The sequence below is a fragment of the Halictus rubicundus genome, chromosome 13, assembly GCF_050948215.1.
Source record: "Halictus rubicundus isolate RS-2024b chromosome 13, iyHalRubi1_principal, whole genome shotgun sequence".
Lineage (NCBI taxonomy): Eukaryota > Metazoa > Arthropoda > Insecta > Hymenoptera > Halictidae > Halictus > Halictus rubicundus.
The window spans coordinates 4,901,952-4,920,701 of record NC_135161.1 but is presented as its reverse complement, the minus strand read 5'-3'; the positions used below and the strand labels follow the sequence as shown (position 1 = coordinate 4,920,701).

General features: G+C 38.7%; 1 protein-coding gene across 1 annotated transcript; it reads right to left on the bottom strand.

The window, feature by feature from the left end:
- Positions 1-6,361: 6,361 nt before the first annotated feature.
- Positions 6,362-7,805, bottom strand: LOC143360258 (uncharacterized). The gene has a single exon (XM_076798951.1). The coding sequence runs from the start codon at positions 7,725-7,727 to the stop codon at positions 6,630-6,632; it is 1,098 nt and encodes a 365-aa protein (XP_076655066.1). The 5' UTR covers positions 7,728-7,805; the 3' UTR covers positions 6,362-6,629.
- Between the last annotated feature and the right edge of the window lie 10,945 nt (positions 7,806-18,750).

The following is an 18,750-nucleotide window of genomic DNA, read 5'->3' as shown; positions in this document are numbered from 1 at the left end:
TTTAGGAATAGTAAACTTTTATCGTCGTTTTATTCCTATGGCAGCAAAAATTCAAGCTCCTTTACATTCGTTACTTATTGGTGCAAAAAAGAAGGATAAAAGGTTAATTGAATGGACAGAAGAACAAAAAGTTGCTTTTAATAAAACGAAAGAACAATTAATCAATGCTATATTATTGGTACATCCAGTAGCAAACGCACGTTTAGCGCTAACTACAGATGCATCGGATACAGCAATGGGAGCTGTTTTAGAACAATACGTTGGTAAAAGCTGGCAACCATTAGCATTCTATTCAAAAAAATTTACGGAAACTCAACAAAAATACAGTACTTATGATCGAGAGCTTTTGGCGATATATTCTGCAATTAAATTTTTCCGATTTATGGTAGAAGGACGAGATTTAGTTGTGAAAACGGATCATAAACCATTGGTTTTTGCATTTAAACAGAAATCAGTTAAAGCTTCTCCTCGACAACTTCGACATTTAGATTTTATAGGTCAATTCACTACTGAATTAAGTTATGTTAAAGGGGACGAAAATGTAATTGCAGATGCCTTCTCAAGAGTTGAAGCAATTGAAATGCCTATTGTTGTAACCACAGAAGAATTAGCGGAAGCACAACAGGCAGATGAAGAATTAAAAAAGATAATTTCAGAAGGAAATTCGGCATTACAATTACAAAAATTGAGAGTTGGTAATACAAATCTTGTATTATATTGCAACATTTTAGAAGATAATATTCGACCTTATGTTCCGAAAATTCTAAGAATACGAATTTTAAAAATTGTACATAATTTATCACATCCTGGTAGTAGAGCTATGAAAAAGACATTGTCTCAAAGATTTGTCTGGCCGAATATGGCAAAAGATGCTGCAGAATGGGTGAGAACTTGTTTACCTTGTCAAAAGAGTAAAATCCATCGTCATCAGAAAAATTTGCCAGAACATATACCAGTACCTAAAGAAAGATTTAATCATGTACATATAGATCTTATTGGGCCACTTCCGACTGTTAACGGATATCGTTATTGTTTAACTATGATTGATAGATTTTCACGTTGGCCTGAAGCAATACCAATTAAGGAAATTTCAGCAGATACAATAGCGAATACATTTTTCAATACATGGATTTCAAGATTTGGTACACCGTTATCTGTAACCACAGATAGAGGAAGTCAATTTGAATCACAAATTTTCAATGCACTATCAAAGATGGTTGGATTCAAGAAGATAAGAACAACTTCTTACCATCCTGCTTCAAATGGGATTGTAGAAAGATGGCATCGGTCACTGAAAACAGCGATTTATTGTCATGAAAAAGAAGATTGGACGAAGATTATATCGATTGTTCTTTTAGGATTAAGAACAGTATATAAAGAAAATTTAGGCTCATCAGCTGCAGAGATGTTATATGGACAAACTTTAAGATTACCCGGCGAATTCTTTTTGGAAGAAGAGATTCCGGTTGATCAAAGAATTTTTTTACAAGAATTGAGAGAACGCATGAAATTACTCAAGCCACATCAGACGATACATAATATTAAAAAAAAGGTATTTATACATAAGAATTTAAATTGTTGTACACATGTGTTTTTGAGAATAGATGCAGTCAAACCACCTTTAACACCACCGTACGAGGGTCCATTCGAGGTAATTGCAAGACCATCAGAGAAGGTTTTCACAATTAAAATTAATGGACAGTCGATCAATGTCAGTACTGAAAGATTGAAACCTGCCTACTTTGAAAATTCAGAACAAGATGAAAATTTAGAAGAAATTGCGGATACTTCTCCATTTTCCAATAAAGGACAACTTAAAACTTATCCTGGACCAAAAGAAAAAAAGAAAACAAGATTTGTAGAGTTCAATATTTAGAAAATATTGTCAAAACTCGGAGGGGAGTAATGTGGCGGTTGTAGATAATGTAGATTTCTGTATCGATTAATTTGTTTATATATAGTTGTTAACATTTATTTTGTTTTTGGTTTCCCTACCAACAAAAATTATTTACATAACAAATTGCTTCAGATTAAAGTAAATACTGAAAGAGATAACACGTCTTTTATTTGGAGAAATATATTACACTCCTACAACATGTCGATAGGCGTGACATCTAGTTATAACCTAGCGCAGCAACACGTCGGCAGACGTGACACATATATAAACAAATTAATCGATACAGAAATCTACATTATCTACAACTGCCACACTGTGTCACCGCCACCGACGAGATATATATAAAGACTGCCAGCCCCCGTGTTAAACTGCGAGTCTCAAAGTGTTTTTTTTTTTTTTTTTTTTTTTTTATTATAAAACTTTGAGCATTTATTGGCCCATAAGCTGGTTTGAGTAAATACATTATTTTACCGAGGATATCACAATGGTGCATTGCACTTACAACTTATTTCCTAGAAGTTATTACTAATACTTTGGTAACAATTGTATTGTATGTATTTCTTAATGTCTACGCTCTATTAAATGTCTATTCAGTCTTATATTTCTTATTTACTGTCTTACTATTCTATTACTAGTTTGTTCTTACTTGATGTATCTAAATAGTTTACCCTGTTTGTATTTGTTTAAAGTTTGAGCCTTTAGAGGCCTATCTGCTGGTTTGAGTCGATGCATTATATAGTATAGAACTTATCTTACGATACATTGCACTTAAATCTTACATTTTACTAAACTTATGTCTACTTTATGTCCATATATAATGCCCCACAAATTCGACACTAAGCGAATAGCATACTTTATCACACTATCCATTCTCCATTCAATGTCTTTTCAGTCGCACATCTCGCACCCTGTTTTTTGTATAGTGTTGTTGAGATGAGTATGAGATTCTTGTCAATATTGTAGTTTATACGATTATGTTGTTTGCGATGCAGAAGTCATTTATGATATTTAGAGCTTTGATATTTATGTTTTTCAAAAAGGTTTCAATTTTTAAAGGAGGTTTCCAGTTATTTTTGGCCAGTTTGGAGATCATTTGTTGTCTATTTTTTGCCCGAAGGGGACAATTCCATAATAGATGGTCTATGTTCTGAATGGGGTAGTTGCATTCACAAGTGGAGTAGTCTATTATTTTTAATCTGGATAATGATTCGAAGGTGTTAATATGATTCGTTCGCATTCTGCCAAACCTAACTATAAGTTCTCTAGGGAGATCGAAATCATTGAACCACGATTTCTTCTGCGGTTTATAGAATGTTTGGAAATAATGTGTTCCCTTGTTGTGAGATGTTACACTGAGAGTAGTTTGAAACTCGTTCCATAAATCTTTTTTAAATGTTTCTTTAAAATCTGTGTAGGGAATTGTGAGTTGGGAAGATGGTGCATTTTTCGTTGCTTGTTTGGCTAACTTGTCTGCAACTTCATTCCCTTGTATGCCACAATGGGCGGGGATCCATATAAATTTTATTTGGTTTGGATTGTGAGACTTGTTTGTTAAATGAAATGTTTTCTATTTTATGTCGATTATGTGGTAATTGGTTCGGGTGTTTATGGAGGAGCTGTTAAGTGCTGTGAGAGCACTAAGAGAATCGGAGCAAATTAGTAATGGTTTGTCGGTATTGTTAAAATGGTCAAGAGCTATAGATATGGCGGCACATTCTGCTGTAAACACTGATGCTGTGGGGTTTATGGCGATGGAAATTTGAATTTTTCTTTCAGGGCAGACTATTCCTGCACCAGTTGAGAGTCCGCCTTTGGTCTTGGAGCCATCAGTGAATATGCAAAGGTAGTTGGGATAGTGGGTCCTAATATGGTCTATGAATTCTGCATTGGGGTGAGGGGAGCCTTGTAGGTGAAGTCCTATTGTAATGTCGCAGGAAATTGGATTTTTGAGTACACTGTATGGCGCAGCAACGCAGGGAAAATGCAAATCTTTGTGACAGATGTCAGATATCTTTTGTACGTTGGCGATGCAGTGTAGGAGTACATTGGAGGTATTATTGAGAATAATACTTGGGTTTTTGGAGATTATTTGTTGTAATTCTTTTAGGTTATTGTTTGTTATATGGTTTATATTGGAGATGATTTTGGTGAGGTGGATTTTGCCTAGAAAGGATGCTCTGTTTTGGAGGTAGGGGATTCCTGCTTCAGCCAGAACTACATTAGTTGGGGAGGATGTTCTGAGTCCGAGGGCCAGTTTCAGGGCACGTACTTGGATAGACTCGAGTTTAGTTATCAAAGTTTGTTGTCTAGGGAAGTATATATGGGAAGCGTAGTCTAGTCTGGATCTGATAAGACTCTTGTAGATTAGAATTAGAGTGTCTGGATGAGCTCCCCACCAGACGCCTCTAAGGAATTTAATAATATTCATGGTGCGAGAGCAGCGGTTGTGTAGGGATAGAATGTGAGCTTTAAAGTTTAGTCTGTTGTCGAATATAATTCCTAGGAATTTTGCAGAGTCTACGTCCGTCTTCTCAGTCGAGTCTAATTGAAATTGAGTACGTCCAGCTGTTAGTCTTTGGTTGTTAAAAATTACTATATTGGTCTTTTCTGAAGAAAGGTCAAGACCTATTGCACAGAGGTTGGATTTTATCTTTGTAAAAGACTTTTCTATATTAGTTTTGGCTATGTTAAGGAGAGTGCTTCTTGTGTATATTGCTATGTCATCTGCAAATTGGGATATTTGAACATTGTTGGCAAGATCTTGAAGGATGTTGGCGACATATAGGTTATATAGGAGAGGGCTGAGGACTCCTCCTTGCGGTAGACCCTTATATATGACCCTCATTCCGTGAAAGCTGGGGGACCAGGCAAATCGGCAATATGACCAGTTTGCTATGAAGTGTAAAATGTTGTATGAAATACCCATCTTGGCTAGTTTTTTCAGTAGAATATGGCATTGTACATTATCGAAAGCTGCGCTAACATCAAGGAATGCTGCGATAGTATATTGGTTTTGTGTAAAACCAGAACGTATATAAGTAGCCAGATTGAGGATATTGTCTGTCGATGAACGGCCTTTCCTGAATCCTGCCTGGGACGGAGGGATGAGACCTTCGGTCTCGCACCACCAGAGTAATCTGTTGTTAATTAGTCTTTCCATAATTTTGCTCATGCAAGACGTGAGTGAGATAGGTCTGTAGTTTAGGTTATCCGACTTTTTTATGAAAAGGACCTGGGTCTGGGTCCAGTCTTCTGGTATACGGTGAGTTGTGTATACTTCATTGTATATGTCAAGTAATACGAGTCTTGATTTGATTGATAAGTTTTTTATCATTTTATAGTCGATTCCATCAAGCCCAGGAGAGGAGTCAGGATTGGATCGGTCGATGGCTGAGTTGAGTTCGATGAGGTCGAAAGGTGAATCAAGAAATGTGTTTGGATTTACTACCACGTTCATGGTAGGGTTGATCGGAACCCAGGGAGGGGAGAGTTTGTCTGCAGCTAGGTTGATTTTTTCCTTGATAATATTGGCGTTTATATACTCTTTTTTCTTAGTTGATGTCCATTTGTTTTTCAGGATTCTAATATGGTTCCAGATGTATGTCGGTGATGTCCTATGAGAAAGGTTTGCGGCAAAGCTTCGAAAGCTTTCTCTTTTTTTCTTTTTTAATAGTTTTTTTGTTACTGCTACTTGTCTTTTGTAGAGATACCAATTGCTGGTGGTTGACTGATATTGCCATGTCTTAAAGAGAGCCTTCCTAAGTCTGACTGCCCTGTCACACTCAGGATCCCACCACGATACAGGATTTCTGTGGACGTATGTGTTTACTGGCTTTCTCTTCGGAGTACTCATGAGGACTGCTTGTGTCATGCCCTGGACGAAGTGATTGTATTTATCTATTGTGGGAGTGTTCAAAGGCAGAGTGGAGGTGTCTAAGTAGTGATCTATTAGGTTTGTGTATTGTTCCCAGTTGGTTCTCTGTGAAGATAATCTATTGTTCTTTGGTCTGTAGATATTCTTTGTTACGTTTATCGTTACGTGTAGTGGGAAATGGTCTGAGCCAAAGGGTTCTTCTTCCTGTGTTACTGTTGTTTCTTCTCCTATACTGCCATGTGATAGTACGAGATCGAGGTTGTTGTACGTGCCATTCCTTGCGTCGATGTGAGATGATGTGTGATGGTTGATTATGTCTATATTTTCTTTTTCTAAAATTTGTATAAGTGTTCTTCCCTGGGCGTTTGTTTGGTCGCAGTTCCATTCTGTATGATGGGCATTGAAATCTCCCATGATGAGAAACGGTCCTGTGTCTTTTAGAGATTGGATTAGGGTGTTCCAGTGCGATTCTGATATTCTGTTATCTGGTGGTCTGTAGCATGCTGCTATTGTGATTTTTTCTGAGAGGTTTGTTATTTGAAAGCAACATGTTTCTGTATGGCCGTCTGCTATTACTAGGTTTGGGAGGGGAGTGTATTTTAAGTGTTTGGCAATGAATATTGCTATACCTCCGCCTGTTCTATGTTGTCGGTCTTTTCTTATGGAGTGGAATCCTGTTAGTTGGAATTCGGTATCTGGTCTAAGCCAGGTTTCCACGCAGATGATAATATCTGTCTCCTTTGCTAGGTGGGTTATTTCCATTTTCTTTTGTTGAATACTTCTGCAGTTCCAGAATAGAATGTGCAGATTGTTTTCCATTTTATAGTGTCCTTGTGTATAGGATTTGAATTTATTTGTTTATGGTTTTGAGGATGTGGAAGGGGCTGGTTTATATTGCTTGATTACTGGGGATGGTTTTGTGTTAGGAGGAGAATGTGTGCGGACTACTGTATTAGGGGGATTGGATATTTTTTTGGTTATCGTTGTTGTGCGTATGATAGATGGAGATGAGTTCTGTCTAATTTCTGGGTTGTTACCGTGTGGGTTGTATATTGGTCTTTGTTGTTGTACTGGTGCGGTGGTGGTTACTTTGCGTAAATAGTTGTTTTCTGTGGTTGATTGTGTCCATGCTTTTGTGGGAGTTGATGACGAGGCGGGTGCCTGTTGTCCTCCGATTGCCTTGAGTTGCAAGATGTGATTTTGAGATTGAGAACGTAGGGGGGGATAGTTTTCCTTGTTGTTTTGTACACTTTTTGGCTTTATTTCTGGGTTGGTTCTAGTTACTATTTGTTTTGCTTCGTAAAAGCTTATATTTAGTAGCGACATTTGCTTGTTTATTTCTTTGGTTGTTTGAAACGTTGAGCAGCTTGGGTGTAAAGTCTGGTGTGACTCTCGACAATGTGCACATGTTGGTGCATCTGTTGTTGGACAGTCAGAGAGATTGTGTCCTGGGTTTCCGCAGTTTTTGCATATCTGTTCGCTACGGCAGAATTTTGTCGTATGTCCTGTCTTGAAGCAGTTATAACAAATTTTAAGGGGTTCAATGTATAGTTCTACTGGAGTGTGGATCAAATTGTAAAGTTTGATGTAGTCTGGAAGATTTGTGCCCTCAAAGGTAATAACTATGGATTCACTGGGTATCCATTCCCATAATCCTGTTTGTAGATTTCTTGTTTTGCGATTCAATCTTCTGGCTTCTAGAATGGGTACTGGGGAATCTGTATATTTCTTAATGTCTCCTATTTCGCAATCTGTGGAAAAGCCCTTGATGAGGCCTTTTCTTGTAATACGGAATTTGGGGATGAATACTTTAATTTCCTGTAGATCCTTGTTTTCCGTTTTTACAAATTGATTAGCATGGTTTCCTGTTTTAAATTTAATATTAAATTTCCCATATCCTTCGTTTTTAATTTCTTCGACTCCTTCATGGCTCTTATTAAGTATTTTGGCTAACATGAGAGCGTTTTGGGAGTTTCTTGGTTTTCTGGCACTGTTGTTAAAAATGGCCGACACATACGCAGGGCCCCTATGGGAGGCTGGATATTGGTTTATGATATTTTCGCGTTTTCTTTTGTTGGAAATGGTGTCTTCCTCTTTGTTTTTTGGGTCTCTTACCTCTGTTTCCGATCTCTGTCTTTTGGTGGTTGTCGGTGTCTCCATTTTTTTCTTGTTAGCCATCGTGGCTTTGCTTTTACCTGAGGCCCCAGGGGCCCAGGCCTCGGGGTTTTCTATATCCTCGAACACTTTGATTTGATACCGCGGTTCCGATAGAAACTTTTGTATCCACTGTGTTAAATAATGACCTATATCTTCCTGCAAAATCTGCAAACAGCCGAGTCTCAAAGTGGGTGCCAGCCTGGCACTGCCAGGTGGGTGCTGGGATCGGTCGGTAACGGCCCCAATGTCGAGATACTGTCGTCGGTTGTGGAACTAAGAACGTGGAACTATCACGGATCTCAAATACCAACATCGCTAAACATGCCGCGCTCGCTACCTAAATAGAACATTTGCTCGTGAATTACGGAAGAAATTATTGCCTTCTTATTTTCCATATTATTCACCATTGTAATCATTATTTTATAATCGATAGTTTATAGGTGTAATTAATTAATTTGGAACTTATTGCGATATTTATAAAATAATGATTATTCAACAAAATATATTCTGTAATAGTTATAGAATAAAAAAAAGAATAAATACAATATTCAAGTAATGACAAAATACAATCGTTCTTATTGTGATCCGTAGAAAAAAATAGAAAATTAATTTTTTTACTTATTTAACCGATAATACCACTTCTAATGCTGGACTGCAATTATTCAAGTAAAGGTAGTAACGAAATAAAAGTGTTATGTAATGAAACTAACTTTCGACGGCTCTTATCCATATAAAGCTATTTGGTGGCAGTATTATTGCTATTTGTACAAACACACAGATACACAGATTCTTATATCTTGCAATGCACGTTGTTTTTTTCTCCGTCAACCGATTTCGATGAAATTTTCAGTTTGTGTATCACTAACATAGAGGTAGAGATAAAAGTTTTGAAAAGTGTCTAAGTCATTTTAAGTTTTAATTATAATTCTATTGTTTGCTATTTTTTATACCTTATAGAATTGTTTCTTTACATTTTATATTTTTTATATTTTATAAGCAATAAACTTTATGTATAATCATTAATTGTATTGTTAAATTTCATTTTCTGTGAGTCATTGTCAATACATATGCATTAGTAACCACATCTAGATTTTTGCCCGAAATTCGGCTATTTGTCCGCACTGTGCAACGCGGCGAAAACCGAGCAGTCGAACTCGAGGCGAGGACTCACCGCGTCTCTTTCTTTTCATACGCTGTCCTTCGCGTCCGAAACTTCAATCGTTCATTACACAAGTAATTATCATCGGAATTATATCATATTTGGTTTCATTTTTATCAGAAAAATGCCACGAATATGTTGGTAAAAGTTTTATAACAAAAAATAACAAAAAATAAAGAAGTTTTGTAATTGGATTAGTAGTGGTCTTCTGGTCTCACACCGATATAGCCGACAATGTGTGGCCCACTCATCCACGACGCGACGACGGTTCACCAGTTTCGCTGTCTGCTTCTCCGTGCAACATTATATCGGAGGCGGATATTCTCTCCGTTTGAATGCCTGTCATTTTGGTGTGCCATAGGTTTCTTACGGCAGAGTTGGGCAAAATATTTATCTAAATAAAAATTTCGAATAACCAATAAAAGATAAAAAAATTTGTATTCGTTATTCGAAGGTTCGAATAAAAAAAGTATCTTTATTCGACGAGTATCGAATAAATAATTTTATCCGACGAAAAAAGATAATTCTTTTTATTCGAAGCGGATTTATTCGAACTTCGAATAATTTTTTCATCTTTTATCTGTATCTTTTATTTGAAGACTTCGAATAAAGCTTCGAATAACTTTTGCCGAGCGCCGAGCGCCGAGCTTCAAAGACCCAGCGACGACAGACGACATACAATGTAAGCGGATGGAGAATCGCGCACGAATGAAAGTTTAAACTTTTAGATTTTTCAATATATCCTCATAAAATTGTGACGAACGAATGGAGGGGATTTTCCTGATGAAAATGAGGTCAAATTCGAGTATAATCGAACAAGTTTCACTGATACGTAATGTTACGATAAAAATTACAATCTCATTAAAGACAGTCCAAATGATGTCGTGTTTGGACTCATTTTGATCGGGGTAAGCTGTACAACTCATTCGTATTAACAATATTGTTCTGATTAAAAACATAAAAGCAAAAATTGCCAATAATGCTCGATTCTCCATCTGCTTACATTGTAGGCTGTTGGTCGGTCGCTGGTCTTTGAACTTCCGAGCTCGTAGAGCCGCGAGGTATCGGTGTGAAACAACTACCAATCCAATTGCAAAACTTCTTTATTTTTCATTACTTTTTTTATGGGACTTGCGGCAAGTAATTCGTGGCATTCTTCTGATTAAAATGACACCAAACACGGTACAAATGGGACTGTATTTAGTATTTTTATCCGTAGATTTATTCGAAGGTTTCGAGCATTATTAGCAATTTATGCTTTTATGTTTTTAATCAGAGCAATATTGTTAATACGAATGAGTTTCAGAGCTTATCCCGATCAAAATGAGTCCAAACACGACACCATTTCGACTGTCTTTAATGAAATTGTAATTTGTATCGTAACATTACGTATCAATGAAACTTGTTCGATTACACTCGAATTTGACCACATTTTCATCAGAAAAATTCCCTCCATTCGCTCGTCACAATTTTATGAGGATATATTGATAAATCTAAAAGTTTAAACTTGCATTCGTACGCGATTCTCCATCTGCTCACATTGTATGCCGTTTGTCAGTCGCTGGGTCTTTGAAGTTCGGCGCTCGTCGGACCTCGTTGCTGTTTATTCAAGCTGGCAAAAGTTATTCGAAGATTTATTCGAAGCCTTTGAATAAAAGATACAGATAAAAGATGAAAAAATTATTCGAAGTTCGAATAAATCCGCTTCGAATAAAAAAAATTATCTTTATTCGTCGGATAAATTCTCGTCGAATAAAAGTATTTATTCGACAAAGATACTTTCTTTATTCGAACCTTCTAATAACGAATAAAGTTAAAGTATCTTTTATTCGAATCGTTATTTAAATAATTTGTTATCTAAATAGTGCCCAACTATGTCTGGAAGTAGCGCATTCGATTCCCGGTTCGGCGAGGCGCATATTTTGCTATAACTTTTGAACTAAAAAAGATATCAAAGTGAAATTTAAACTGAAAAAATTAAAAAGAATCGGGTTTAATGGTATGCACTGAAATATATTTTGTATTTTTAAATAATTCTTTTTGTTTTTTAAATTTAATTACCCTTAAAAAATGTTCAAAACTAGTTATTATAAATATTGTTGTTCAATCTTTTATCAATCCCAAATAATTAAATTTATTAGAATATATATGCTGCAAATGAAAAGCAATATCAGAAGTCGATTGAATAGGTAGCTATTAAATAGTCAAATGAAATTAGTGATATCAACGTCGTATTTTTTAAAATTAAATTTAAACTACGTTCTTACTTTTGGCTAATATTGAACTAATTTAATTTCTTATAATTATGTTATTACACTGTTGTAGTTGTAATTGCACAGGGAAGAAGACTGACGTAGTAGAAAGAACAAGAAAAAAGTGTTTAACGAAAAAAAAATCATTCCATGCGGGATTCGATCCGGGACCAAAATATTCTCAGCCGGAAACGTTACGTTATTATTATTATTACATTACGTCTCTTTCGATGCACTCGCGTGTCAGCCGTAATGGAATTAAGAGGAAACAACATTCTTTTGTTTCATTCATCATATGAATCCTCGACACGAGATTTAAAATTATATCAGCAACAGCGCCATTGTAGAATATCGGTTCGACAATATTAGTTCTGGATGATACGGTAGGATGTGACACGGAATGGTACGGGGGCTCTAGAGCCCCCCGAGCGTGAGACAGAAAAATACATTGGGTGATTGGTCTACTCCTATACCTCGTCTGTGGTAATAGAATTTCTGTAAAGGAAACTGTACGGCAGACACCGACCACCGAATCTTGAAAAGTCACGTGACTGACCCGGGCCCTTAAGGGTCGATTCATACACGGCGGAGATGGACCGTATAGAATGGGGACCCTTCTAAAGGGACACAATTGTTGGTGCTTTAACGAGGAATTGAGAGGAGGCGGACGTGGTTCGCCAACTCCGAATTCATATTTAATCTTTACATCTAGTTCTGTATTTTAAACATGTTCGGTAACGAACAACCCTGTACAAATCTGTAAATACATGACTCAGATGACTGGATCGACGGCGCGTGCGCGATCGATCTAACGGCCGATCGACGCAGTCTTTCTGTATTATCGGCAATCGACAGTTCTCAAGCGTTTTTCTCTCCGTTTTCCTTGCGATCTTCGATTCGTCGGACTTTTTCCTGCCACCCCGTTTCTGCGAACTGACGGAAATCTTTCAGCATCGTGAAAGATCCGAAGAGTTCGAAACAACAATTAAATCAATCAAATAAAAATGCATACCACCGTGTTTGTACATGTCTTTGCTACGTCTGTCCAGAGCCTTTTTTTTTCGATACGAACACTAAATCTCTCGAAATTAAGAGAATCTCTCTGCGGCAGCAATCTTGTGACGTCATACTTGCTTCTGAAAGCGAGTTTTCTGCCGAATATTACAAATTACTCCACGATGAGGTAGAAATTCGCAATTTGGGCTCTGGACAGACGTAGATTGGACTTTTAGGAAACACAAATGACCACTTTTAAACTGCTCATTGCAATATTGAAGCGTCAATTTGTCAAGATTTTGCCCTTGCAAGTTCATATACGTATATTGCAGAGAGATTCTATTAATTTCGAGAGATTTAGTGTTCGAACGAAAACGAAAATGCTCGAACTCGGCCGAACGGAATTTCCAAACTGGTGGTGTATCCTAGTCGGAAAAAGAAGGAAGGATTACCTGGCATTTGCGGAGCGATCCAGCCCTCGACTTTCTTAGCAGGCACTTGAATCACCTTTTCGGTGCGCCATTCGCCTTCCGGTGTTTCGTAGAGTCTGTGGACGTTCGAACTGGCCGCGCATCCGACGAATCCCTCGCTGGCTTTCGGATCGTGCAGAAACCTGACTTCAAGCGGAGCGATTCCATCGTCTCCCGAGTTTATCGTTTGCTACAACTTTCTTTCGCTCCACGAATAAAAATTCAAACTTCTGCCGTAAATTGCTGCGAAAAGATAACGTATCTTATCGTTCGTCTTCCGTTTCGATCCGATCCTCCCATAGATATCGGGCATTCGCGCCGGGTCGCCGAAAAAATTATGCAGTCTCTTTCGCGTCGCTTTCAAGCGAGTCCCGCAGTCGCAACAGATTATCGCGACTTTCTTGATGAGTACGAGCGTCTAGGGCATATGCGTCTCGCTCGAGACTCGGATGCATCGTCTCGTCAATGTGTTTTTATTCCGCATCATCCCGTCCTTCGAGCTGGCAGCGCTACGACCGACCTTCGCGTCGTGTTCAATGCCTCCAGTCTCACATCCAACAGCTCTTCGTTAAATGACCATCTTCTCGCCGCACAGTGTGACGAATGGCCTTTTTAGCTGGACAAAATTCTAAATCGCCTATTTTTCTATATTTATCGATTAATATGTTTAGAGTTGTATAAAATATGAATAATTATTAATTTTTTACAACATTTAGTTGGTGTTTGTTAATTAAACAATATATTTTGTAAGGATCTGCCGAAATGAGCTTAAACAAGGTTTTGCACAAAGTATGTTTATTTCACAAGTATCTTAAGTCGTTCGCGCTATTCGTACAACAACCGCATCCTTCCTTCTTCTGCTCGTTATATCGTTTTTCGACGTGGGCGGTCGCTTTTTCGGAGACCAATCGCGAGAGGCTTTGAGCCTCATATACGCCCTCGAAAAGGCGGCGAGGTAAGGGTAAGTGGCTACTTCTATTGCACCCTCTTCGTCGTCTACGTAGGACCCTTAACGGTCCGCGTTTGGTTCGCAGATGTTTTATGGTACGTCACGGCTATTGAGACCTTTAGCTAAAATACGACATCTCTAGTAAATTACCGAAAAACAGGAAGTTCCGCTAAATCTCAAAAATAGCCTAAAGTCACGTCCGCACCATAAACATAAACTGCGTCCCTGACTGGTCTACGGTACTCAGCTGCGGTCCTCATGGGCCGCAGTCCCTCGAATCCCTTACAACTCGGCCAGCCTGACAATTTAGCCGCCCCGGCTAAACACTGTAAAACAAATTTTGATTCTTATATTCTAAATACGAACGAAAACTATTTTCTAAACTTATTTTCTAGTAACTACTGTTCGTTAGTTTTTCTCCAGGGCCTCATATTTGCGGATGCCCAGGTACCTTTATACGGTCTCTGGCTATTTTGAAATCCTTCTACATCTGATACGACGTATCGGTCATTTCGTAGTACCTTGGTTATCTCATATGGGCCCTTGTACTTCGGTAATAATTTTTGGGATACTCCCGGGGTACTTTCGAAGTTTCTTAGCATAATGTAGTCTCCTGTTGTGTATGTATAGGGTGGCTTATGTTTTTTGTCGAAATATGCTTTATTATAATTTTGTGCTCTGATATTGTTCTCCGCTGCATTACGGCGGCATGCGTTTAGGTCTACCGGTTTTCTACTAGTCCACTCGTGGATATATCCTTTTAAATTGTCAGGGGTTTTGCCCCTCTGATCCACGCCGAATAGTAACTTAGAAGGGGTTTCGGAAACAGATTTACTTATGGTGTTGTTCAAAGCGTACTCGATATCTTCCAGGACTTCATACCACCGTTTCCCCGGACAATTTTCTGTCAGCTTTGCAAGTGACGGACCCAACACCCGATTTACCCTCTCCACTTGCCCGTTTGCTTGTGGAGAGGCAGTAGCTACCTTTGCATGCCTGATATTGTTTTTATTCATAAAATCTTCAAAGTCCTTGGAAGTAAAACAACTGCCGCGATCGGATACCATCGTTTCGGGTATGCTATAGTGCGAAAAATACGTTTTCAGGCATGCAATGGCTTCTTTTGTCGCAGTTGATTTGGTCGCATACAATTTGACATATTTCGTAAACGCGTCTACAACTAAAAATACGTATTTTTTCACGGCGGTGCCTTTATCTACGGGGCCATAATGGTCAATGTGGAGTGTTTTGAACGGGACGGTTCCTTTCGGTATGTTATGTAAAGTGGCTTCAATTTTTCCTGTGTGTGGTGAACAAGCTATACATTTAAAACAATTTTTTATGTGTTCGGTTATCTTCTGTTTCATGTTTGGAAACCAGTAATTTTGCAGCATTGTGGAACATACTTTATCCGCCCCTAGGTGCCCCATCTCATCATGATATTTGTAGATCGCATGGCTTTCCATAATCTTAGGGATATAAAACAATAAATTTTCTTTCTGCTTCCGATACAGCAAACCGTTACGCATTTCAAAAAATCGATCTTCCCGATGCTCTAATTCTTTTCGTAGTTTCGAAATTTCTAAGTCTCTATTTTGCATTAATGCTAGGTCACGTTCGAAGGAATTTTTTTCTAACATTAGGATGTTCGTAGATCGGCTCAACGCATCCGCGTGCATCATACGTATTCCCGGCCTATGCTCTATTTCAAAATCGTAATTTTGTAGTTCTAGTGCCCACCTGGCGATACGTGGATTTATTTCTTTTTTGTTTAGCGTTAGCCGAAGAGAATTGCAGTCTGTTAGAATCTTAAACTTAATGCCCTGTAAGTAAATTCGAAATCGTTTTAGTGCATAAATTATGGCCAGCACCTCGAGCTCAAAACTGTGGTATTTGCTTTCGACTTCCGTGGTTCGTTTTGAAAAGTAGAAGACGGGGTGAAATTTCAGGTCATTTTTTTTTTTGCATGAGGATTGCACCAAATCCTACCGCGCTGGCGTCACAATGGAGTTCAGTCTCGTCTTTAGGATTATAAACGGCTAACACCGGTGAATCGGTTAATTTTCTTTTTAAGTTATTGAAAGCTTGCAGTTCTTCTTCTTCAAATTTGAATTTTGAGTCTTTCTTTAGCAGACTGTATAAAGGTTTAGCAATAAGGGCAAACTGCTCGATAAATTTACGGAAGTAAGAGCAAAGCCCTAGAAAACTTTGTACTTCCCTGACGCCTCGCGGGATGGGGAAATTCTCAACGGCCTGTATCCCAGTTTTTGGTGGACTTAAACCTTTTTCAGTTATAAGATATCCTAAATACTCGATTTCATTATATAGAAATTTACATTTGTCTAATCTCATTTCCATTTTGTTATCTACCAACAATGTGAAAACGCGGTTTAGAATTTGTAGATGGTGCTCTATTGTTTGTGTGGCTATCAATATATCGTCCATATAGACAACCACATCTCCTGATCTAATTAGTTCTGAAAAGACATCATTGACGAATCTCTGAAATCGGGATGGTGCAGTTTTCAATCCGAAAGGCATTCTTAGGTATTCAAATTGACCTAACGGGGTAACGAAAGAGGTGTATTTACAGGAATCCTTTGCCATGTGAACATGAAAGAACCCATCCTTTAAATCAATTAAGCTAAAATATTTTTTTCCTCCGACAATGTCCAAGTGATCCTCGATCAGCGGTAGGGGGTAGTTGTCTCGAACGAGGATTTTGTTCAATTCTCTAAAGTCCACGCACATACGTAATTCGCCGTTTTTTTTTTCTTTACTAAAACAATTGGTGACGCATATTCCGAATCGCTCGGCCTAATAATATCTTTTTCCAAAAGACTGTCTAAAATTAGTTGTAATTTTTCCTTTTCCGCATAAGAAATTCGTCGAGGTGTGGTACTAAATGATTTTTCATTACTTAAAGTTAGTTTCAACTCGGCATTTACTGCGGGTAGCTCGGGTCGTTTCTGGTTCAAATACGCGTTTGTAAACATTTCTTTAAGTTTTACTTTGTCAACTGGCATTATTTTTTCATTTATGTTTAACTCATCCGCGGGATTAAAATCGTCTGAATCTAACATTATGTTGAGAATCTCTAGCTGGTTAATAGGGTCCCTTTTCGTCTGTACTATGTTCATTGCGAATAATCGCAACGCATCACGACCCAGAACTACCGGAGTGTACATTGTTTGATCGGGCACTACCAACAGGGTCATGGTTTCTTTAGCATCTTTCGACAATTCAACTGAAGCCTCTACTGTACCCAACAAACCAAGAGGAGACTTATTGATTCCTACTAAACGCACGCCATTACTATTTTGGATATTTTCTATTCTACCCGGTACATACGATCGTTTTATGAAACTGACAGGACTACCGCTATCAATCAAAGTATACAATATCATACATTTCTCATTCATTACGTACTGTACATTCTTGTGGTAGTCGTCTTCCTCCGGGATTTCCATTTCCGTGTAGGTGACCTGTCTCTTGGGTACCCGCGTGACGTTTTTCTTGGGACAGTTTGGTAGCAGGTGGCCCATTTCTCCGCAGCCGAAACAGCTACCCTTTTCCCTCGCAGGTAGTCGGCAGTCCGCTGCACGATGCCCTACTCGGTTGCAGTTATAGCAACGGCTACCTGACGGCGATCCCCTGGTTGTATTTGGGCCTTGCTGATTCTTCTCGGCCGTTGACCTGGTATAGTTCCTCGATCCATTGGGAAGCGAAATTCTTCTGAGAGCTTTCAGCATGTGCGAGGATGTTTTGAATTCGCACATCCTCGCCTGATTTTGTATACCGTTGTCAGGTATACCATCTATTAAATACTCCACTAGTTCGTCCTCTGGTACGGGCACTTTGTTAGCTAGCACTATTTTCTCATGATAGTAGTGCTCGAATGGCTCAGTGTTTCTCCACTTTCTACTCTCGAATTTCTTTTTTAGCTCCACTTTGGTTTCCCGGTTCCCAAACATACTCTCCATTCTATATAGGAGCATGTCTGTGGGGAGTTCTAAATGCTCACTCCTTGAGTGGAACCAATTCAGGGCTCTCCCTTTCAATTTTTGTCCCAATAATAGCCTGGTCGCATTTTCGTCCAATTCGTAGGTGGTGGAGAGTATTTCAAGCTGTTTCGACCAGTTCTTGAAATTCTGTTCTTCCCCGCTGAAGTCGCTGATCAGCTCCCCGATTGACCTGATGTTCGTATTTGTTGTTGAACTGGCCGTCGAGCTGGGCGAGTTCCTGAGGAGCTCGTTTTCCCTACGCAATAGCTCGATCTCCCTTGCCATCAGCTCCCTTTCTCGCTCCAACAGCTCCGTCACCTTTCTTGACATCTCGTCTGGGTGCCACGACGGTGCATCTACACGCAGAATGCTGTTGTTAAGTGGTGTGTTGTCTTCTTCGACATTGCCTTCTTGCTCTGTCTCTCCAGCCGACGTTTCATTTTCCCAAGCCCTGTTCGGGAAATTTTCGTCCAGCCTCTGGATCAGCTCTGCCTTGTTTCCCGATGTAGGGAGACCATGACGACGTAATATTTCCTTTAACTGAGGAACGAGGATCTCACGCTGCACCTTTCCTGATAGTTGAGACATTTTCCCCCTTTTTTTTTTTCACAAGAGGGTCACTTTGAAAGTTACCAAATAACCTACACACGCAGGATTGTCACACAAAATTGTCACACAGAATTGTCACAGAGAATTTCACATAGGTTTCACTCAGAATGTCTTGGTTGTCGTTAGCCGAACGTAAATTTGAATCACTAAGAATATTTCTGTTCACAATCCCACTTCTGAATTTGTAAGGATCTGCCGAAATGAGCTTAAACAAGGTTTTGCACAAAGTATGTTTATTTCACAAGTATCTTAAGTCGTTCGCGCTATTCGTACAACAACCGCATCCTTCCTTCTTCTGCTCGTTATATCGTTTTTCGACGTGGGCGGTCGCTTTTTCGGAGACCAATCGCGAGAGGCTTTGAGCCTCATATACGCCCTCGAAA